General features: G+C 52.8%; 1 protein-coding gene across 1 annotated transcript in view; it reads right to left on the bottom strand.

Annotated features, from left to right (window-relative positions):
- Window positions 1–3,794: 3,794 nt before the first annotated feature.
- The window catches only part of Fam3d (FAM3 metabolism regulating signaling molecule D), a 32,388-nt gene continuing 12,928 nt past the window's right edge, over window positions 3,795–23,254 (bottom strand). Inside the window, exons 3-10 of the mRNA XM_045136052.1 lie at window positions 20,800–20,907; window positions 16,158–16,178; window positions 13,837–13,954; window positions 11,311–11,369; window positions 9,324–9,374; window positions 7,103–7,187; window positions 6,135–6,261; window positions 3,795–4,191 (exon numbers count right to left, since the gene is read on the bottom strand). Of these exons, the coding sequence (XP_044991987.1) occupies window positions 4,102–4,191; window positions 6,135–6,261; window positions 7,103–7,187; window positions 9,324–9,374; window positions 11,311–11,369; window positions 13,837–13,954; window positions 16,158–16,178; window positions 20,800–20,907 (659 nt within the window). The 3' untranslated portion in view covers window positions 3,795–4,101. The remainder of the gene's footprint in view (window positions 4,192–6,134; window positions 6,262–7,102; window positions 7,188–9,323; window positions 9,375–11,310; window positions 11,370–13,836; window positions 13,955–16,157; window positions 16,179–20,799; window positions 20,908–23,254) is intronic.

The following is a 23,254-nucleotide window of genomic DNA, read 5'->3' as shown; positions in this document are numbered from 1 at the left end:
ACTTCCGCGTTGTTTCCGTCCCAGGACCCAGCCCCTCCGTCTGTCCTAGCAGGGCCTTCGGTGCTCTGCTCACTCAGTCTTGGTTGGGAGAGACACAGCTTGCTTAGGCAGGGCTGGAGAGAGGGATCAGTGCTTAAAGGCACTTGCCTGCAAAGTCTTACAACCCTAGTTCAATTCCCCGCTACCCACATAAAGCCAGAAACACAAAGTGATTTGCATCTGGAATTCGTTCACAGCAGCTAGAGGCCCTGGTGAGCCTGTTCTCTCTGTCTGTCTCTCTTCACAAATATAAAACAAGAAGAAAGAAAGAAAGAAAGAAAGAAAGAAAGAAAGAAAGAAAGAAAGAAAGAACAAACGAATGAATGTGGTATGCTGGTTTGATCCAGGTGTCCCTCATAAACTCAGGTGTTCTGAATGCTAGGTTCCCAGCTGATGGAGATTTGGGAATTACGCCTCCTGGAGGCAGTGTATTGTTGGGGGCGGGCTTATGGGTGTTATAGCCAGTTTCCCCATGCCAGTGTTGGGCACACTCTCCTGTTGCTATTGTCCACCTTATGTTGGCCAGGGGGTGATGTCCACCCTCTGCTCATGCCATCGTTTTCTCCTGCCATCGTGGAGCTTCCCCTCGAGCCTGTAAACCAAAATAAACCCTTTTCCCCCACAAGCTGCTCTTAGTACGGTGATTTCTGCCAGCAACGCCAACCTGACTTCAACACTTGGCTAGACAGTTTAGGGTGACAGGAACCGGAAGTAAACAGCTTTCTCTGGGCTAAGTGCAGGCATTGTCCTCTGGTCTGTGGGGGAAAATCCAGGTCATTCCACTTCACGTCAGGCCAGCAGTATCAGAAGGCGCTGGCCTTTCCTCATCTCTGCCCCTTAGGGCATCCTTCCATGCCCTTCTGAGAAGGCCCTTTCTAGAGAATTAGGATTTCTGGGAAGATTGCTCTTTTCCAGAAGTCCCAACCCCAGAAGACGCCTGGCACCAGGACTAAACAGGCTAATTCAGCTACCCATCCATGGGGCTCATAAAAACAAACAAACAAACAAAAAAAACCAACTTGAGTCTCGGGGTGGGCGTCTCACACCCCTCTTGTCTGCCTGGGCAAGCGCTCCACCTCGCTGTCTTCTCTTGTCTTCTGGACTTTATCCCCCTTTCATTCTCCCCCCTAAAGCTCTAAGCTATGATAAAAACCTTTCTGAATTGCATCCTCTGGTCTGTGGATTTCATTTCTCCACTTCAAAGGCTAATTTCTGGAGGCACCCCAAAATTATCAGTGCGTTGCGTATAGTATTGGTTCATGGCAGAGGAACCCGAAATTCTTGTGTTATTGTCTCTACCCTTTGGTCCTTCCAGGCCTGGTTCGTGTTTCCCTGGCTGGCTCCACTCCTCTTCCCACCTGCTGAGGGACGCCTAGCCATCCCCAGGGCTCCGGTGCTGCTGACCCCCCTTGACGCCTTCCTTGGCCTCGAGGCGGGGGCCGGGCACCTGCTTGTCTCTCCGCTGATGCCGCCATAGCGCCCCTTGATGGCTGTGGCCCCAGTCCAGCGCGCAGTGGCTGGGCCTGGTGGTCTTTTCTGTGGGACCCCAGTTCCTCCACCACCCCTGGAGCCTGGCCGTTGGCAGAGGGCGTGAGCTTGCCCTGTGAGGGTGTGGGTGCGGCGCTCCCCGGGTCGTGCTCCTGCCTCAGTGCAGAGATGGTCGGTGCTGGGGTCACAAACGCCCTGGAGGTGAAGCTGAGAGACGCGCAGTGCGTGTCGCTGTCAGCATCAGCGTCCAGGAAGCCGGGTGTGGCCGTCCTCGGAGCATTGCTTCTGGGAGACATGACCCGTCAACCCGCGCAGACTGGGGTCTGTATACAGGTACGTGGGTGAGACAATGCATACGGGTGATCTAGAGTCTCTTGCCACTACAAACGAACCCTAGACATGTGCACTCAGCACTCTGCACATCTGGCTTTACGTGGGTCCCCGGGAACTGAACCCCAGCTGACAGGCTTTGCAAGCAAGCATCTTTAACGACGGAACCGCCTCCTTAGCCCTGTTTCCCCAGTTTTCTGATCGAGCCAGTTACATGTCCTGTCTCCTATAACACATCGAGTAGTGTGGCCTCCCAGCGTCTTCTCTTAAACTCACGTGGCCACACCGGGTCCTTTTAGAACCGTGGGCACTGCCAAGAGCTCTGTGCCTAGCCCTGCACTTACTTTCCCGTGATGTCTTCATTGGCTCCCTTCAGACTTTTCCAGTCTTCTGGCTCACTGCGAAGAACTGTCTCCAAGCGTACAGACGTGTTTATGACTATTTCATGCTACTTTCCAAGGGGGGTTTCTGCCCGGATGTTTCCCCAAGCATTATATTAACGTGGGTGGAAGTGGCGGTGGCAAGGTTCCCTTTACCCCTGCGGGTGAGACGGAAGGGACTAGGTGAGGTGTCTGGGTGGCGTCTTCTGTCATCCCTGCTCAAGCCTGTCCCACCTGCCCCCATTGCACCTGCAGTCTGTGTTCCCACGCACCCTTCGCTGCTCCCTTCCCCGGGCCCTGGGCACAGCTGAAGCCCTGCTTAGTCCCAGGACTTAGATGCAGAGTCCTCTGCCACTCTTGCCCGTGGTGGCGCCGGGAGTCTCCGGGCGCATGCTTCCTTCCACCAGCCCCTCCTAGGATTCAAGCGCACTCTGGGCGCTGGCTCCTTCCCAGACCTCCTGGGCCGGGTTTGCCACCATGTCTTTTGTTCCCCCATACCCTTCACAGTTTCCCAGGGGTCTACCAGCTATTGGCAGTGACATGGCTAAGTGCTCACTGGGAAGCTACTGTGGCTTTCTCCACATGGGGTTCGCAGGAATTCACATTACTCCAGATGCCAGGACTCGTTACCAAACGATTGACCAGTTCCTCCACCCCACAGGATGTCTCTGAGGTTTCATGTTCTAAACAGATTCCTGGTGTTCCTGGAGAAGTCTAGCTCCAGTCCCCCAGAGTGGTGGCCGGGCTGACAATACGCCCATGCTGTGGTTTGAAGCTCATGGGTTTGAGCACCTTGCTCCCCCAGTGGAGCCCCACGGGAGGAAGTGGGCCACCGGGGGCGGGACTTGAAGTTTTAGAGCTTAGTCCCTCTTCCAGTTCACCCTCTCTACTTTCTGACTGGTATCCACTCTGACCAGCGTCTCTCATTCCTCCACCCTGATAGACTGAATCCTGGGCATCTATTGACTAAAATCTTCCCTTCCCTAAGTTGCTTTTGTTTGTTTTCTCCCTCTTCTTCCTCCTTCCCCTCCTCTCCTGCTTTTTCGAGGTAGGGTCTTGCTCTATCCCAGGCTGACCTGGAATTCACTATGTAGTCTCAGGGAGGCCTTGAACTCATGACGTTCCTCCTACCTCTGCCTCCCGAGGCGTGCTGGGATTAAAGGCGTACACCACCACGTCTGGCTATTTTGTTAGGTGTTTTGTCACAGCAAGGAGAAAAGTAATCTCACACACCCGTTATTGGCTGTCCCCTGTCCCTATCTTGTCTCCAAATGTACTTCCTGAACTTCCCCAAAGTCATGCGCATGTTTCTTTTGACAGGACCCGGCACCCTCAGCTTGTCCTCCAAGAATGGTTGGGATGATGTCCTCTGTCCCCTCCCTGCTCTGGCTTGTCTTGGGAACCAAGGACTCTTTCTGTGCCTCAGACAAATCCCAGGCAGCTCTGTTCCATTGCAGCTGCCCCCTGCCTGCCCAGACCCATAGCCTGTGGTGACCGAGACTCAACCGGTGCCATCCCTGGGGAAAAGTCAGGCAATCTGAGAGGTGGGAAAGAACCTTCAAGGTCAACAAAAATAGAATTTAATCTTGCTCAAGTGTGGGCAGCCAGTCCCTCTGGGGGCTGACCATGGGCAGTTCATGATGACCACACACCTGTTCTCCCAGGGGGCCACTCAGCCTGCAGAGTGAGTATCTCAGGCCAGTGAGAGGCTCTTGGGTCCTCGAGTCCCTGTGGGCAGGGATGATTGGCCGTTGCGTGTAGATGTTCCGGGGAGTTCATTCTCTTCTTCCTGGGCCATTCCCTGCTGGCCCAGCTCCAGCAACCCTGGACTTTTGCTCCTAAATCAGGAGGGGCCACTGACACCCTAAAATACCTTCCGGGGCACGCAGCCTTCCAGTTCCAGCAGCTCCGGCCACCCCTCATATTTGTTCGTGTTGGGGTTGTTCTTTAAGTACTAGAGGGAGGAGAAAGAAGAGATTTCAGACAGTGGGGAGGCAGTTTAGGACGCATGGCCACCATGGACATTGTCCTTTACTACTTAACTGGCTCACTCCTTTGTCCACAGCCCTTTGTCAGGGCCTAGTTACTGTCTGTTGTGCCCTGCGAGGACATCAAGATTTTAGGGGGTTGGAGAGCTTTACCCCTCTTCATCAGCCTCCTATGAAACCCCAAATGACAATAATGTGATCAATAAGACGCATCCTGGAGCACTGAGCTGCCGTCTACATTTAACCTGCACCACAGCCCTACGAGGGGGCGTAGTGTCACCCCATTGTACAGAGAGAAAAACTGAGGCACAGAGAGCTGAAGTCACTGCCCCGTGGTTTCCCCTACTGGCCCGGGGTGAAACTGTTGTGAACATTACTGATAAGAGAATAGTAAAATCAGTTATGGCTGAGTTTAAAACGCCCAGGCTTAGTTTATGGAGGGGAAAAAAAGTGTCCCCGCATCCTGCAGCCTTTCCAACTGCAGCCTTCTGTGTCCTCCCTGACCTTTGCTCTGGCATCGTCGCCGTCTCCTGACTCCCTTTCCTTCCATGGTGTTCTCTGTGCCCTGCTGGGGAGGCTGTCCTGACAGGACACAGGACATCTTCGTGGAGGCTGGCTTGCCTGAGAAGTGTATCCGTGTCGTGGAGTGGGTCAGATCTACGCCTAACTGGGAGTGTTAAGTAATGTGTTGTGAAGGCTGGAGAGATGGCTCAGTGGTTAAGGCACTTGCCTGCAAAGCCAAAGGACTCAGGTTCGATTCCCCAGGACTCATGTAAAGCCAGATGTACAAGGTGGCGCATGCACCTGGAGTTCATTTGCAGTGGCTAGAGGCCTCTGTGAACCCATTCTCTTTCTATCTGCCTCTCTCTCTCAAATAAACAAATAGATAAATAAATACTTTTAAAAACCTGTGAAATAATATGCTGTGACTAACTTGCTCAGTGCACGTCTGAGCAGAAGCTGCACTCGCTGGACGCCGCTGTGTCTCATTGCCAGCGTCCTGCATCATCGACAGCTCCCTTGTTGGGGTCTGGATGTGGCTGAATGTCCTCCCTTCATGCTGGGAAGGCCTGGATCATTCTCTCAGGCTTCTACAGTTGCCCCCGACCTGATGCACAGAGCTGGGCCCCACATCTGGCAGCTGAGAAGGTCCAGCTTTTCCGGGGGGGGGGGGCTCCCCGAGCTCTGCTCACTTTTCAAACTAACTCCACAGCCGGTATCTTCAGGAGCCCTCTGCTCAGGGGCAGCCCCTGAAGGTTGTAATCCTAAAGCCCTAATCGCAAACCCTCCTCGCTTCCTCCGTATGCCCAGGTAGGGTCTCCTATGTCCCTTTCTTGGTGTGAGTTCATTGTCTCTATCAGGCACTTCAAAAGGGACTTGGGGGCTTGCCAGGGTGACAGCCAGGACCGGCAGCCAGGCATCCTGCTCTGGGCTCAACCTCCCTCAGGCTGCATCTTTACACATTTCTTTCTCTTCCTTTCCTCCAGGCTTATTATTATTATTTTCTCCCTGAGGTAGTGTCACACTCTAGCCCAGGCTGACCTGAAACTCTGTGATCCCAGGCTGGCCTTGAACTCACAGCGATCCTCCTACCTCTGCCTCCAGAGTACTGGGATTCAGGGCATGTACCACCACACCTGGCTGTGGCTCATTTGTGTGTGTGTGCCTTCTTTCTTTTCTCCTTTCCCAGTCTCTGCACTTGGCTTCTTGTATACACCTGTGCATTCAGGTAGGAGCCGCCTCTTGCAATGCGGCCCTTGGACCATCATGAAGGGAGGCGGTTGGCAGCGGGTGGCCTTCCTTGCTAGTTCTCCCCTACCAACAGCCTAGAGCAATGGCTGTCTTCACTGGCACATGACTCCTCATGCAGCCAGCCCTCCCTGAGACAGGAGGGCGGCCAGGAACCCACCTGTTCAAAGGGGCTTTTACCCTTGAGGTCTTTGGCTCCTAGGAAGACCCAGCTGTCGCGGAAACCCAGCTGCTCTGCGTAGGAACTCCCCAGGTCGGCAAACACCTTCCTGATTTGGCCATTCATCCTGTACAGGGTCAGAGACGATGCGTGGATGGAGCGAGGGTGGACTGAAGGACATCGGGGTCCTCAAGGGCCTGCCCCACCCTCCACTGTGTGTAGATCCCGCCCAGGGCAGCACCCCGAATTCACAGGCGGGGACTGGGTGAGGGACCTTGAGAACGTCTCATTTAAGAGGGCCTTGGGAGGGGTTGGCAAGGTGTTAAAACAGTCCTGTTCTGTCTGTGGATTTTACCCACGTTCATTTGGCAAATACGGGGCACCATAAACAAGTAACTGAAAGATAGATCTCGCTTCTCTCCCTTGATGTTACCATCGTAAACATTTTAACACAGTCACATGCAGCTTAACGATGGGACCCGTTCTGAGAAATGCGTTGTTAGGTGACTTAGCTATTGTGTGAACCTTGGGAGCGTCCTTATTATGAGCCATGACAACGGCAACATCGCTAAGTGCCCTGACTTCATAGGGTCACACAGTATGCAGCTCACCAGTGTCCTACACAGCGTTGTGTGGCTCATGTCTGTTTATGTGCTTAATCCGTGCAATTAATATTTCTGTGGTTCAATGTATCTTCCTACATTTGCTTATGCATAAATCACCATTTCTCACAATTTCCATAGCCAACCAACCTTTGTTGGCCAGGAGCAGAGTTTCCATCTCTCTGTCACCGCAGTCATGAAGACCAGGACAAACCTGACAGGACGTCACTCCTCACAGCCCCTGCTTACTTCCTCAGTGTAAGCTGCTGGGTGGTCCTGGCAGGAGAGTGGAGAAGGGAACTTGGGGTGTGGGAGTAGTTTGGTTGGCATTACCATGTGGCCTGACAGGTAGAGTTCCCCACTTACTTGGTCCCTGGGTCATCATAGGAGGCCACCAGCACCAGTGTGCCCTCGGGAATTTCTGCGAGGAATCTCACCAGGAGGTTGGCATCTGGGGGAGGAAGGAAAATAAGGTATTTGTCACTGAGGAGAAATGACTCCTGCTTTTTCTCATTTTTCTGTTCTAATGACCCAGGGACCCATTTATTCTAGGACACAGAGCTCAGTAGCCTGGTGGAGGGAGCATCCTGGGGGTGCAGCTCCCCACTGCACTTCTCTTAGAGGAGGGTGATGGGGGCAGAAAGAGGGGGCGTCATTCAAGTGACCTGGAGTGGAGACTAGATGCTGGCATCTTAACATCACTCCCTGGAGCACTACGACACAAAGCGGGGTTAGCGGGGAGAACCACTGCTCTGAGAGGCTTTGTGGATCCACACCCCCCAAGCCACAGACTTTCCATCTCTCAGTTCTCAGCTCTTTCCACGTTCCCAGTTCCCTTCTCTACTGGTCAGTGTCCAGACTGTGCTAACTTAGGCGGTCTACCAGATGGCCTTGGGCAGCTCAGCTCTGAACGCAGGACACGAGACTCCGACTGCTCAACAGGGACAAAGGCTCTGTGTGTGTGTGTGTGTCCCTAGGGGCTCTTTGAACTTGTAAATCCATGGAGAAAAAGCCTAGGTTATGCAGTTGAAGTTTGTGTGTGTGTGTGTGTGTGTGTATAAAAAAGGATGAATTTCCTATAGATATTTTGATTAATGTTCATTTGTCTATTTTATTTTCAACTTTTATTATTTTATTTATTTATTTGAGAGAGGCAGAGACACACAGAGAGAGATGGACAGTGAATGAATGAGTACGGGTGCTCCAGGGTTTCCTGCCATTGCAAAAGAACTCCAGATGCATGTGCCACTTTGTGCATCTGGTTTTATGGGCACTGGGGTAGAGGAGGTTGAACCCATCCTGTCCGGCTTTGTAAGCAGGTACCTTTAACTGTTGAGCCATCTCTCTGGCCCTCATTATATTTATTTGTATACCATCACCAAGTAACAATGGCTCCTTTTTTTTTGGCTTGTGTGGTGGTGGATATTTTCGAGGAAGGGTCTCACTCTAACCCAGGCTGGCCTCGAGCTCACACTGATCCTCACCTCTTGCTTCCCCAATGCTGGGATTAAAGGCGTGCGCTATCACAGCAACAATGGCTTTTTAGTAGGGTGATGATGCTTCTTTTGAAGATGTACTTTTACAACTAAAGAGAACCATTGTGATCACCCACTTGACAGGACCTAGAATTACAGCCTCATGAGGGATCATCTTGGCTGGGTTCATTGAGGTGGGAGCACCCACCTCAGCGTGGGTGGCACCATCCCACCCACAGGGGCTCTGCGCCATGGGAAGAGGAGAGGGCGGCCCGAGCCGGGGCACTCACCCCTCTCTCTGCTTCCGCTCTGGCTGCATGGGACCGGCTGCTGGTGTCACAATGGACTAGAATCTGAAATGATCCTCGTCTTCCCATAAACTGATTTTTGCCAGGTGTTTTGTCCATGCAACCAGAAATCACTTTAAAGGGAAACACTAGCCAGGCAGCCATTGTAACTGGAGAAGAGGTTCTTGAACGAGGAATAGTCCCGATCACTCAGTGTCCTGTGGAGCTCAAGTGTGGCCACTGGGAGCAGACAGTAAGCGTACTTAAAAGGAATTATAAATTCCTGGCTGAATTGGCTGCATAATTTGTGGGACCTAGTGTACAATGAACAAATGGAGCCCTTTGTTAAAAGCATTATTAAGAATTTAAGGCAGGCATGGTGGCGCACTTGGGAGGCGGAGGAAGGAGGATCGCCATGAGTTCGAGGCCACCCTGAGACTACATAGTGAATTCCAGGTCAGCCTGAGCTAGAGTGAGACACTACCTAGAAACCCCCCCAACCAAAAAAAAAAAAAAAAAAAAATTCAAAGGCTGGAGAGATGGCTCAGCAGTTGAAGGCACTTACTTGGAAAGCCTGATGGCCCTGGGTTTGAGTCCTCAGTACCCATGCAAAGCCAGATGCACAAAGTGGCACATGAGTTAGTTTGCAGTGGCAGGAGGCCCTGGCATGCCCATACACCCACACACTCTCTGCTTATAAATAAGTGAATAAATATAAAGAGACCCCAGGAAGATACTTCAGAGGAGGAAGGATGACTGTCAACTCCACTGTGCCCATGCCCATGGCTCCCCTGCGAAGACGTCAGTGCCCATAGAGATGCCTACCTCCAGAGTACATGTCAAAACTGTCCTTCCTCAGCACCTGTCCTGTGGTTCCTAGTGGGTAAACAGAGGAAAGTTATTCTGCCTTACGGTGTGAGCTTGAGAGTTTGCTGAAAATGGCTCCCAGGTCAACTAAGATCTAAAAGCAGCTAAGAGGATAATACCAGGTCCTGTGATCTCACAGGGTCCCAGAAGGCTGCTATGTTAATTTGAGAGACTTCAGGGCATCCGGGAGGGAGTGGGCTCCAACCAGTGACTTGCTAACATGCTCATAAGCATTTTGTCTTCAGTTGTGCAAAGGGTTTCAGGGGCTAAATGAGAGATATCTAAACTATATTACAACATTCAAGACATATTTCAGCTGCTGAACATCTGAACTGAGTCCTCCAATTATTATTATTATTGTTATTATTTTGGTTTTTCAAGGTGGGGGTCTCACTCTAGCTCAGGCTGGCCTGGAATTCACTCGGTAGTCTCAGGGTGGCCTCAAACTCACAGTGATCCTCCTACCTCTGCCTCCCGAGTGCTAAGATTAAAGGCTTGCGCCACCAAGCTCGGCTGAGTCCTCCGAGTTTTGAAGGCCAAGGGATTGACAGTGGGATAAATGGTCTTCAGTTTCCCAGTCTTGAGTTGCTTTTGTGGTTTTTGAGGTATGACCAGGCAAAAACCCAGGAATTCCTCCCCAGAACGTGGAGCTGCGGAGGAGAGGCGCAGTTCTCTCTCCATGGCACTAGATGGCGGTGTTGGAGAGGCGATGGGGCAGGACCATGGCTTCTTGAAGCTAGCCGATACCAGGTGGCCCCTCTCTGGGCAGGTGGGTGTAGGTAGGCTTGCCGGCCAACCCCTCCCAGATTCTCAGTCATATGGATTTCTACCTGAGGTTTTTGCAAGGGTGGTGGGAACCCTCCGGCCCCCTGAAACTGCCTGTGTGATCACACACACTTGCAGATTTTCCCAGAATTGGGGTGGAGGTGGGCAGCCGCAGTCTGAGTCTTATTGTTCTGGTTTATTATGCAGAGAGGAGCCCAGGCTCCAGAACGGTTTGTTGGATAACTACCCTTACAGCTGTCAGATAGACGGGCCATCTTATACACATGCCTGCAGACACTTCTAACGTAAGGAAGTGGTCAGCCAGTGATTAAAACCTGGAGCCTGCCGTCTCTGGGTTCGAGTTTGCTGTGTGACCTTGGGTGAATTCCTCATCTTTTCTGAGCTTCTGTTTCTTACATGGAAAATGGAGGTCCTGAGAACAGCTCCCTGCTGGTGTGGGTGGTGTGAGGGCCAGAGGTTAAAAGACATAGCGCCCGACGACAGCCCAGCACATGGTAGCTTGTGGTCACTGGTGACTGTTTCATCATTTTTTTTTTTAGCATCGTGAGACCAGACAGGAGGGTCCAAACTTGGGGCCTTCCTCTCACCTCCCTCCTGTGTGATGTTGTCCCTTCCTGGAAGGGTCTCCTTGCACTTGTTCAGGCTTCAGCTGACTACCGCCCCCACTCTGGGACCCTCCCTGGCCACCCACTCCCCACGTTCCAGCTCCCTGACCGTGACGCCTCTGCGGGCTGTGGCGCCAGGGCCTGTCCTAGCTCACAGCCCCTCCCAGAGTGCTGGCAGAACCTGGTTCGTATTTTCCGCAGTCCACAAGTGTTAGGGCCACAGGGGGTGTGCTCAGCGTGACCTCCCACTGCCAGGGCATGCCTCCGTGGTCTCACGTGTGCTGCGTTAAGCTGGCATGGCTTCGAGAGAAGTGAATCCCGGGGCAGCAGCCCACGGCGAGCCAGGCTGGACCCGTGGGTAGAACTGGCATAGGCCAACGCCTCTGCCGCTGAGCCATCTCTCCAGCCCAGGAACTGGCCGGTGAGACTTGCTGTTTCCGCAACCGGCCTTACCCTCCCCTGCCCCCTCCCCCCCACCGAGTTCTGCAGGGCAACCTGAAAAGTGACAAGACCCTTTCTTGAAGTTAAGAGTGTGCTGGCTACTGGCCACTTACCATTCACCAGGGCGATGTTCAGGCCTCTGCCCACGTTGTTTTTCACAGGACTCATGATACTGAAGAAAAAGAAAACAAAATACAGGGCTGGAGCGATGGCTTAGTGGTTAAGGCACTTGCCTGAGAAACCTAAGGATCCAGTTTCAATTCCCTAGCGCCCACGTAAGCCAAGATGTATAAGGTGGCACATGTATCTGGAGTTCATTTGCAGTGGCTAGAGGCCCTGGCGTGCCAATTCTCTTTCTCTCAAATGAATAAATAAAAAATATATTTTTTTAAGCTGGGCATGGTGGTGCATGCCTTTAATCCCAGCAATTGGGAGGCAGAAGTAGGAGGATTGCCATGAGTTCTAGGCCACCCTGAGACTCCATAGTGAATTTCAGGTCAGCCTGGGCTACAGCAAGACCCTACCTCGAAAAACCAAAAAAAAAAAAAAAAAAAATTTTTTTTTAAAAGGAAACAAAATATAGCCAACGGTCCAAGAGAGGAGGGAATATTCTACCTTAGTGGTGGGGACTTGGAGAGGGCTCTCCCTCAGAGCCCAGTGGGGACGCAACAGAAACTCTATCGAGAAGCCTGGATGCTCTCCTGGAAGCCTGTGGTGGGCCGTGAAGTGGTCCATTTGGGCTTGCACAGTGTGTGTGCGCTCAGAGAAGAGGCACGGCCCAGTCTTTGAGGTGCTGATGTGGGCTGCCAGCCCCTGGGACATGAGGAGACAGAATCTAGAGTGACATTGCCATCCCGAGGTGGCTGCGTCTCCGTCCATGTAGGGTTTCCACCCGCCCAGCATCCACACCCCGCCCTCTGGTCCACCCCAGATCGGAGGTTCTCCTCCACTCTCAGCTATGGTTCCTGGGGCAGACGACCCTCTTCTCAGCCTCCTGTATTGGTAGCCGCAGAGATCTGGGCCAGCAGCCCTGGCTATGTGACCCCAGGTGGTCAGTGAGACCGGGTCTTTGGGAGGCTGTCTTCCTAGTGGGGCGCTAAGGATGTACTCAGCTGTCAAAACAGCAGGTGGCCTCCCTCCTCCGCCCCACAGAGGAGTGGGTTTCCAGTGGAAGAAACTGCAGCTCACTGGAAGGTACAGGTAAGGCGCCGTAAGAGGAAACCCCATTATGCATCTTGAGCTTCTGGATTTTTGGGTACATGACCCAGTAAGTTCCTTGTTTTGAAATATTTTTATTTATGAGAGAATGGATGAGTATGAGCACACCCTGGCCTCTTGCTGCTATAAAGGAACTCCAGATGTATGCATCACTTTGCACATCTGGCTTTATGTGGCTCCTGGGGAATTGAGCCCAGGCCATAAGGCCTTGTAAACAAGTGCCTTTGACCACTGGGCCATCTCTCCAGCCCAAGTCCCTTGTTTTGACTAAGCAAGTTGTGCTTGGGTTCGGCATCCTGACTTCAATGTCTGTCTGTCCTTTATGACAGAACTAACTTTCTTCCCTTCTTTTTTTTTTTTTTTTTGAAGCAGAGTCTCACTCTAGAGCAGACCAACCTGGAACTCACTCTGTAGCCCAGGCTGGCCTTGAACTGTATGGTAATTGAATGTAAATTTCTAGGTTGAATAATAGGTATACAATCTTTCTCCTATACCGGCAGAAGCCCTGTTTCCTGCTGCGTATGGATGTTTTTTAAGCATGTGTATGCGTGTTTGTATGCCTGTGTGTGCAGACGCATGTGCGCACGTATGCGTGTGCAGGTGGAAGCCAGAGGTCTCCCTCCACTGCACTGCTCCCTGTTTTCTGAGGCGGGGTCCCTGGCTTGAACCGGGGCTAACCCTTTCAGCGGTATCCAGCCAGCCAGCTTACCCTGCAGTTCTCCTGCCTTGGCCTCCCAAGGACTGGGATCTGTGGGTGCTGGGCTTCCAAACTCCCGGTCCTCATGCTTGAGTGACAAGCGCTTTCCTGACTGAGCCATGGTCTGGTCCTATCTGCAGTTTGGGGTTGGATCTCGCTCTTGAACTGTTCCCCAGCGATTCCAGTTTGTAGGAAGCCCAGCAGTTTGCCTGTTAGACTGTCCGCTTGGCACATGATCCTGCCTGAGCCTCCAGGTGCTTTCTTTTCCAGTAGGGACAATGACAGCTCAGCTCCCTGCACTGGGAGGGGAAGAGCCGGAGGAGATGCTCCAGCACTTAGCTGGGGGCTGTCTGGCTGTGATCCACACACCCAGAGTGAAGGAAGTTTTTGAAGGCGTGGGCTGTCCTCCCAGGCCTGCCCACCCCCCAAAGCCTGAGTTTTAATATTTTTATTTATTTATTTGACAAAGAAAGAGGGACAGAGAGAGAGAATGGGCATGCCAGGGCTTCCAGACACTGCAAACGAATTCCAGACGCATGCACCCCCTTGTGCATCTGGCTAATGTGGGTCCTGGGGAATCGAACCTGGGTCCTTTGGCTTTGCAGGCAAATGCTTTAACCACTAAGCTATCCCTCCAGCCCCAAAGCCTGAATTTTAGAAGGAATTAATGAATGAAGCAAGTGCAAGCGAAGAAACATAGCTACCCCCCCCCCCCCGTACTTACATTTCATTTTCAAAGCACATGGAAGGGCCCACGACGTTGGCGGCTCCACTGCAGATTTTAAACGCAAAGAAGTTGTCCGGGCAGGGCTTGCTGAGCCCGCACTTGGTCTTTGGGGCTCCTGGAGAGTGAACACACTAGTCTTGGGGGTGGTCAGCGACTCGTGAGGGAGCCGAATCTGGGAGATTTGTTCCTTTCTCTGCATCAAAGTGCACAGGACTCTGGGTATGAGTGTGGTCTGGCCCCTCCAGAATTAGTTTGGGCTTTTCTTTTCTTTTCCTTCTCTCTTTCTTTCTTTCTTTTTTAAATTTGAGGTAGGGTCTCACTCTAGCTCAGGCTGACCTGGAATCCACTATGTCGTCTCAGGCTGGCCTCAAACTCACAGCGATCCTCCTACCTCAGTCTCCCGAGTGCTGGGACTAAAAGCTTGCACTACTGCACCCTGCCTAATTTGGGGTTTTCTAAGAGATGCTGCTACCTGGTGAGCTTGCTGGGTACAGGTCGCTGGGGTGAGCTCTCTACTGCCCAGTGAAATCAGCCCGGTAGCTCCCGAGCCTGACTCATAGGTGACAGTCCATCTACCTCCACCGGAGGAACATGGAATTTCTGGTCCCCTGGTGGGTCTTGGGCTGGGAGGGATGATGTGGTCAGCAAGCTTAGGGGCTTCTGGGTCCTAGGATGATTCTAAGCCCCCACCAGGGACACCAGTGGAGTTGCCTGGAGCCTGCTTAATCGACTGCAGCTAAGTCCTCCAAACCTGATGCCAACAGCTCGGCTTAAGCAGGCTTTTCTGGGATTGAGTTCCTGACCATACAGCCCTCCCGGCCCGGCTGCTGGGTGAGGGGCAGCGTCGCCCGGGGCCTGCCCCTCGGTCACTGGGGAGCCAGGGTCTGCGTTCTGGACTCTGGTGGGAGGGAATAACCCCATGGCTGCTCCTAACTATGGACTCCATCCACCCCTTCCAGGGGTGCCTGGTGCCACTGCTCAGGGCCTGGTGCTGACCTGTTACCATGGTGCTGTGGGCATGAATATGTGTTGGGAGGGGCCAGTCAGGAGCTGTGGGCTGCTCTTCTGCCAATCTGCTGCCTGGCTTTGCTAAAAAGTCCCTCCCACTGCCTATCAGATCGGGAAGTTCGCTTAGGTCCCAGTGGTCCAATAGGTTTGCTCTTAAAAGTCAGTCTGGACCTGCTGACAGAGGCTTAATGATCATGCTCTTGAGGCTGGGGAGCAAGGGTGTGGGGATTGATTAGTGATGTCTGCCACCGGGGAGAGCAGAGTGGAACCCATCCTGTGTGCTTTAGATTTTCCATCCGCGACCCTGCAGGTGACATCTGCAAGAGGCCGTGGCTACTTCCGCTTCAGAATCGGACGGGGGGGGGGGGGGTGAGGAGAGCCTGGTTTGTGTGCATCCACCTAGCCTGCTCTCTGCAGTCTAGTGCACACTGGGCTCCTGTCCCTGCTCAGCCAGTAAAAATCCTATCCTGGGGCTGGAGAGATGGTTTAGTGGTTAAGGCCCTTGCCTGCCAAGCCCAAGGACCCAAGTTCAATTCCCATATAAACCAGATGCACAAGGTGGCACATGCATCTGGAGTTCATTTGCAGTGGCTAGAGGCCTTAGTGTGCCCATTCTCTATCTGCCTCTTTCTCTCAAATAAATAAAATATTTAAAAAGTCCTACCCCAGGAACTCAGTCCTCTTCAGACTTCACGATGTTGGGTGGGGTCTAAAGGGCCTGGCTGGGAAGCCTTATACAGAAAGCTATTGAGGAGCTGGCGTCTGGACTAACAGGGGAGGTGTTTGACCCCTGTTACTCACTAGAGCAGGGTGGTCTTCGTCCACAGGTCTTACCTGTCTGTGCCTCAGTCTCCCATGTGTAGAAAGAATGATTACGGAACCTACACAGGGGTATATGTAGCATCGTACAAGATGCCTGTGAACTTGTGGATGCCACCCCAGCAGAGTGGGCTCAGTCAAAGGTACCACCACTACCCCTATCATGAGGGCTCCCTCCTCCTCTTTCTTTGCTTCTTGAGACCCCTTGCTCTCCATTCTGGCTCCCAGGAAGGTGGGGTGTCAGGGACGGAGGCAGGGCGTCCTGTGGTCAAGACACTGGAAGGGACAGTTGAGCTGTGTCCCTACCTGGCTTAGTGGCTGAGCTCAGGGGCTTCAGAAGGCACCACTGGTCACAGAGAAGTGGGCGGGGCAGACTATGGACACTTGGATTTTTCAGGGACCTCCAGCACCAGGAACAGAGCCCTCTCACCCCCAGACCCCCCACCCTTCCTGGACATTCTGCTCAAGCTCAGGGCTGGGTAGATACTCACGGATCTCCTGGGTGGCCATGCCTGTGGAGAGAGACAGTCTTGTTAGTGAGAACGCACTTCCGCCTTCTGCAGGAGCTGGCTGAGGGTTGGGCCGTGGGAGTAAGGGACTTTAATATGGTACCAGCGACACAAATTAGCAGCCACCACCTCTGGGTACCTTCTCTCACTGGGCGTCACCTCTTCACACACAGGCACACCTGCACACACACTCAAATCCACACATGCACAGGCAGAGAGACGCTTGTGTACACCTGTGAATACAAACTTGCACGCACATGCACGGTAAAGGTGCATATACATTCGTTCAGGCACACGCGTGTATACACCGGGTACTCACACATGCATAACCAACTTATATGCACACAAGCACAGGCAGAGACACCCATGTTTATCCACGAACATGCAAAGGCGCACACATGTGTGCACAGACAGGTGTGTAAATACAAGCCACACACACACACGTGGATACTTCCATGCATAAATACAGACACAAATGGACAGAAATATGATCAGTTTACAGTATGTTCATATATTAAAGCATTCGGTTTAAAAAACAAACACAAATGCCAGGCGTGGTGGTGCACACCTTTAATCCCAGCACTTGGGAGGCAGAGGTAGGAGGATCTCCATGAGTTCGAGGCCACCCTGAGACTACAGAGTGAATTCCAGGTCAGACTGGGCCACAGCAAGACCCTACCTCATAAAACAAAACACAAAGCAAAACAAAAACAAATGACCTAGTATGCTTAGAAAGAAGCTGTGCCAGGCTGTGAGACCCCTGAAGGCGGAGCCCTAACTTGCAGTGTGTGGCAGGTGCGACACTTAAGCGGCCTGGGTCTCGGCACATGGGGACCATCCCGGCTACACCAGCTGCGCTATGGACAGAGCAGGTGCGATGGGAGAGAGAGCACAGTGCTGCTGATCCTGTGACGCCTGTCATGTTACCTGTCTGTGCCAGGCCTGAGGGGTCCTGGTCATTGCCCAGTGTTGTGTCTTGCCCGGTCCAAATTGTTTCCAGGGTATATCAGGGACCCACCCTGCCTGGTGTCCGAGTGGCAATGAAAGAATAGTCCTTTTCTGGAGGGTCACACATATTCACACTGTCCACACGGTCCTCAGGGGACACATATTCACACTGTCCACATGGTCCTCAGGGGACATGATCCACATTGTCCACACAGTCCTCAGGAGACATGTATCTACACTGTCCACACGGTCCTCAGGGGACATGATCCACACCGTCCACATGGTCCTCAGGGGACACGTATTCACACTGTCCACACAGTGCTCAGGGGACACGTATCCACACTGTCCACACGATCCTCAGGGGACACGTATATACACTGTCCACACAGTCCTCGGGGGACATGATCCACACTGTCCACATGGTCCTCGGGGGACATGTATCCACACCATCCACATGGTCCTCAGGGGACATGATCCACACTGCCCACATGGTCCTCGGGGGACATGATCCACACTGTCCACACGGTCCTCAGGGGACATGATCCACACTGTCCACACCATCCACACAGTCCTCAGGGGACACGTATCCACACCGTCCACACGGTCCTCAGGGGACATGATCCACACTGTCCACATGGTCCTCGGGGGACATGTATCCACACCATCCACATGGTCATCAGGGGACATGATCCACACTGCCCACATGGTCCTCGGGGGACATGATCCACACTGTCCACACGGTCCTCAGGGGACATGATCCACACTGTCCACACCATCCACACAGTCCTCAGGGGACACGTATCCACACCGTCCACACGGTCCTCAGGGGACATGATCCACATTGTCCACATGGTCCTCAGGGGACACCTATCCACACCGTTGACATGGTCCTCAGGGGACACGTATTCACACTGTCCACATGGTCCTCAGGGGACACATATCTACACTGTTGACACTGTCCTCAGGGGACACGTATCCACACCGTCCACACGGTCCTCAGGGGACATGATCCACACTGTCCACACGGTCCTCAGGGGACACGTATCCACACCATCCACACGGTCCTCAGGGGACATGATCCACACTGTCCACACGGTCCTTAGGGGACACGTATTCACACTGTCCACACGGTCCTCAGGGGACACGTATCCACACCATCCACACGGTCCTCAGGGGACATGATCCACACTGTCCACACGGTCCTCAGGGGACACGTATCCACACCACCCACATGGTCCTCAGGGGACATGATCCACACTGTCCACACAGTCCTCAGGGGACATGTATTCACACTGTCCACACGGTCCTCAGGGGACACGTATCCACACCATCCACACGGTCCTCAGGGGACATGATCCACACTGTCCACACGGTCCTCAGGGGACACGTATCCACACCATCCACACAGTCCTCAGGGGACATGATCCACACAGTCCACACGGTCCTCAGGGGACACATATTCACACTGTCCACACGGTCCTCAGAGGACATGTATCCACACCATCCACATGGTCCTCAGGGGACATGATCCACACTGTCCACACGGTCCTCAGGGGACATGATCCACACCATCACACGGTCCCAGCGGACCATCCCTCCTGAAGCACCCTGTCTCCCAATCCCCAGGTCCCAGGCAGAGCTAGGAACCCAGGCTGGGTCTTCATGCCACACTGCTCCTCTGGATACAGAATGCTGACGTGCTTCCTGTGCCTGAAGAAAGGGAGGGGCGAGGGAAGGAGAGCAGAGAGGCGAGAGATAAAGAGAGAAAAAGTAGAGGGGAAAGAAGAGAGAAGACTGAACACCTCTTTCAGCTAAGATGGAAGACAGAAGACATCCAGAAAGCCACTCATGCTCTTTAGAGAGAGGACTGTCCACAGGAGGGTGTTCTGCCCCAGTGTGGTTAGTGGCAAAAACATCGCACCTGAGGGCATGCAGAATCGGGCCTTAGAGGCTTCGTGGGCACCCCTGGGTCCAGACACACCTGAAGCAGGAAGCCCACGGACTGCCCAGTTACATGACTCAAGACATGCCCTCTGCTGAGACCAGTTAGAGCTGAGCCTGCCACTCCCGTCTGACCACATCTCAGCTGGCTTTCTGGGTCAGTTCTCAGTCTCCTGATGTCATTCTTGTGGATCCCAGCAGTGGCTTGGAAAACCCTGTGAGCGCCCCTCAGAATAAATTTTTTCCCACTTCCCTTGAGACACTTAGCACTCCCTTCTCCAGCAGGCTTCTGGTTATTAAATGCATAAAAATAAACCACGCTGGATGGCAAAGGAAGCCAATTATTTTTATCTATCAGTATAATAATAAACATAATTTGTGCTCAGGTAATATATGTGCCTTAATATCAATGCACAAAATAATTAAATCGGGGTTACCCTCCCCTTTTAGGTTATGGCTCTGCTGTGCGCAGGCTGCTCCGAGCCTCCGGTACCAGCTGGGGCCCATATCTAGATGGCAGCCGTTACCGGATGTCTGCAACCCCAGGCACACTGAGCTCCCATCCCGTCATAGCCAGTAGCGCCCTGTGCTGGTTCGAATTAGATGTCCTCCGTAACTCGTGCGCTGTCCCGGCAGATGGTAATTTGGGAATTGGATCCATTCATCCATCTGTCCGTACGTTTACTTGTCCACGTGTCACTGCATCCGCCCACTCATCCATTCACTTACCCACTCGCTCACCTGACTACCCTCCTGTCACCTATCCGTTCCTCCACCCACTGGCTCACCCTGCATTCCATCCATCCACCAATCTCTCCATTCATCTACCCTCCCTCCTTTGTACCCTCTTGTCATCCATCCATCTACTTATCCTGTCATCCCATCCACCCACACATTCATTACCCAGGTCCATTCTCCTATCTTCCTGCCATTCTACCCGTCATCCATTCATCTGTTGTTTTCGTTTTCTTAGAGAGAGAGAGGGGGAGGGAGAGGTTGTGCCAGGGCCTCCAGCGACTACAAACGAACTCCAGATGCGTGCACCACCTTGTGCATCTGGGCTTGTATAGGTCCTGGGGAATCAAATCTGCCTCCTTTGGCTTTGCAGGCAAGTGCCTTAACTGCTAAGCCATCTCTGCAGCCTCATCTGTTTTTTTTTTTTTGTGTGTGTGTGTGTCAGCTCTGTGCTTCTTGCTGAGATGGATATGCACGGAATCCCTTCCTTCAGGAATGTCGTGGAAGCCGAGAAGGTGCCGACCAAAGAGACAGTGTGATGATGGTGCCTGACAGGAGAGAGGCTAGCTGAGGAGACGGGCCACAGATGCAGGTGGACAGGCCAGGTCAGTGGAGACTTCTGACGAGGTGACATTTGAGCAGACAGCTGAGGGCTGAGGACCAGGACTGCATGAAGAAGGGTCCGGCAGAGGTAGTGGCCAGTGCAGGTGAGGCCACTCACCACCCAGCGTTTGTCCTTCTCTTCCTTTTTTCTGTCCTCTGTCCTTCCTTGGAAGTGACCCATGTGTTGTTTGTGGGTTTAGCACACCTGTGTATTCCCTGTGACACCAGCTTTTCTGATAGCCTAGGGACCCCCACTGCCCTCACCGTGGCTGGGGTGTCAAAGGTAGTGCACACCTTGCCCCATCTGGCTGCCTCAGGATCACCCCAGGACTCAGGAGAATATCCTGTCAGCCCCCGGCCCCACTCTGCCCATCACACACGGTGGAGCCCCACTCACCCAGCCAGCGTGGCAGGCGGATGTTCCTCCTGTTGAAGTTGTGGTAACTGCGGAGGAAGAGCCACGTGGCCACCAGGGTCCCGATGACAGCCAAGACGCGAATCAGGCCTGTGAGCAAGGAGAGACTGCCAGGAGCCACCCCGCGCCCATGGCGGAAGGCCAGAGGGCCACCTAGCAAGTCCATGGGCAGGTTCTTACCGAATGCCAGCAGGAATACCATGTTGGGAGACCCATCTGTTATGGGAGCAGATCATACCACCCTCAAGATCTGACAGCATGTTCTCACCATCTGCCTCCTGTATGGATTCATGTGACCTGGCATTAGGGCGCCTGGCATAGAGTGGATATGGCAACACCCTCGCCACTGAGGTCATGGTTTGTCACGAGGAGGGATGTTATGAATTAATAGTAGGTATCCTTGGGGTGACTTGGGGAGCAGAGGACACTCCCCGCATTTGGCATTAACTAAAAACCACTGCATGGAACCAGCACGGTGGATTTGCTCAGCAGTTTCCAAACAAGCCCCAACCTTTCCTGCACCCCAGCCAGGCTGCTGCCGACAAGCTCCTCCCACTGCAGGGGCTACAGGCCCGAGGAGCGGGGTCACCCCTGCCTTTCAAGGACCAGGGGTGACTCGGTCCAGGTGTCTCCGTTCACTTCCATGGCCTCACCTTTGTCCGTACACCCAGAATCTCCTCTTTTGGTGACACCCATTTTTCCCAGTACCAGACACACAGCTTTGAAACACATCATCTCACGCTGCTTCCAGAAGCCCAGAGATTGTTCTGGAAAAATTCCATTGCCAAGAATGGGGTGCTTCCCAGTGAGTTGTCGATCAGAGAGGATCCTGAGGACCCCCCAAAACAATACAGACTATGTGCTTTGTTGCCCACCAGAATTAGTTGGTGAGGATGTCACAGGACACTGAGAACTCAGGATGGGCCTGAGAGGGAAGGCTGCTGGGGGCTGTCGCGGGGCTGGCAGTGCCGTGCACCCTGCTGGGAGAGGAAAGGCATCACTGTCTGAACCGGCAGTGGGCTCTGAAGGCTACCTAACGACCAGCCAGGCAAGATGAGCCAACCGGCTCAATAAGGGAAGGACTTTTAAGGGGCCGTGGTGATTTGAAAATGTATGGCCCCATAGACTGATTCGATTCACTTTAAGTTTGCAACCTCAGCCTGTGGCAGGCAGGCCGTGCTTCAGGGAGTGTCACTGGGGCAGATCTGATCCAGACAAAGGAGGCTGCGCTCTGGATCCGCTCGCATGTGGCGCTGGCTGTTGGGAGATTTCTCTCTGCTTGGGCCTGTGAGTGGGAGCCAGCTTCCTGCACTGTCGATGGAACTCCCTCTGGATCTGTAAGCTTAAAACAAACCTCCTCCTCCCATAAACTGTCTGGTTTGGATGTTCATCCCAGTAATGTGAAAATGATTAGAGCAGGGGGTAGTAGCCAGCTGCTGTCTGGTTGAATCTGAGGCCCACTCCATGCGAGGGAATTTGTGCCTGGTACTGGAAACCTAGTCAAAAGCCTATGGCTGGGAAGGTCACGGGTCCTCGTGGGGGAAGCTGCTACTGTTATTTGGCTAAATAGATACATTGTGCTCATCAAATTTCCCTCTAAATATTTATTTTACTCTCACATTTTGTCAGAGAAGTTTCTTTTTGCAGGTGGTGGTGGCTATTGGAGAAACTCAAAACTTGTCAAAGCGCGGAGGGTAAGAGACTGCTGAGTGCTCGGCACTACATGAGACATCTCTGTCACACGCTCTGTCACACACAGGGCTTGCACAATGTTGGGAGCATCAACAGTTCATCATGATGGGGGAGGGAAAAAGTATCAAAGCACAAGAGAGATAAGTTGGAAAAATGAAGGGGTTTGGTGAAGTGGGGACAGGAAGGGGGCAAAAGAAGATAATGAGAAAAGATTATGATCAAAATACATTATGTGGGCTGGAGAGATGGCTTAGCAGTTAAGGCACATGCCTGCAAAGCCTAAGGACCCAGGTTCGATTCTCCAGGTCCCACGTAAGCCAGATGCACATGGTGGCACATGCAGTGGCTAGAGGCTGTGGCATGCCCATGCTCTCCCTCTCCCTTTCTTCCTCTCTCTGTCTCAAATAAATAAATGAAAATAAAATCTTAAAAAATACATTTTGTACATGTATGAAAGTTGTTAATTAAAAAGTTAAAAATAGCCCAGTGTGGTGGTACATTCCTTTAATGCCAGCACTTGGGAGGCACAGGTAGGGTTACTGCTGTGGGTTCAAGGCTGGCCTGGAACTACAGAGTGAGGTCTAGGTCAGCCCAGGCTAGAGTGAGACCCTGCCTCAAAAAAAATAAAAATAGGGCTGGAGAGATGGCTTAGCGGTTAAGTGCTTGCCTGTGAAGCCTAAGGACCCCGGTTCGAGGCTCGGTTCCCCAGGTCCCATGTTAGCCAGATGCACAAGGGGGCGCACGC

The sequence above is a fragment of the Jaculus jaculus genome, chromosome 16 (genome assembly GCF_020740685.1).
Source record: "Jaculus jaculus isolate mJacJac1 chromosome 16, mJacJac1.mat.Y.cur, whole genome shotgun sequence".
Classification (NCBI taxonomy): Eukaryota; Metazoa; Chordata; class Mammalia; order Rodentia; family Dipodidae; genus Jaculus; species Jaculus jaculus.
The sequence above is the reverse complement of the archived record's forward strand: the minus strand, read 5'-3'. Positions and strand labels throughout refer to the sequence as shown.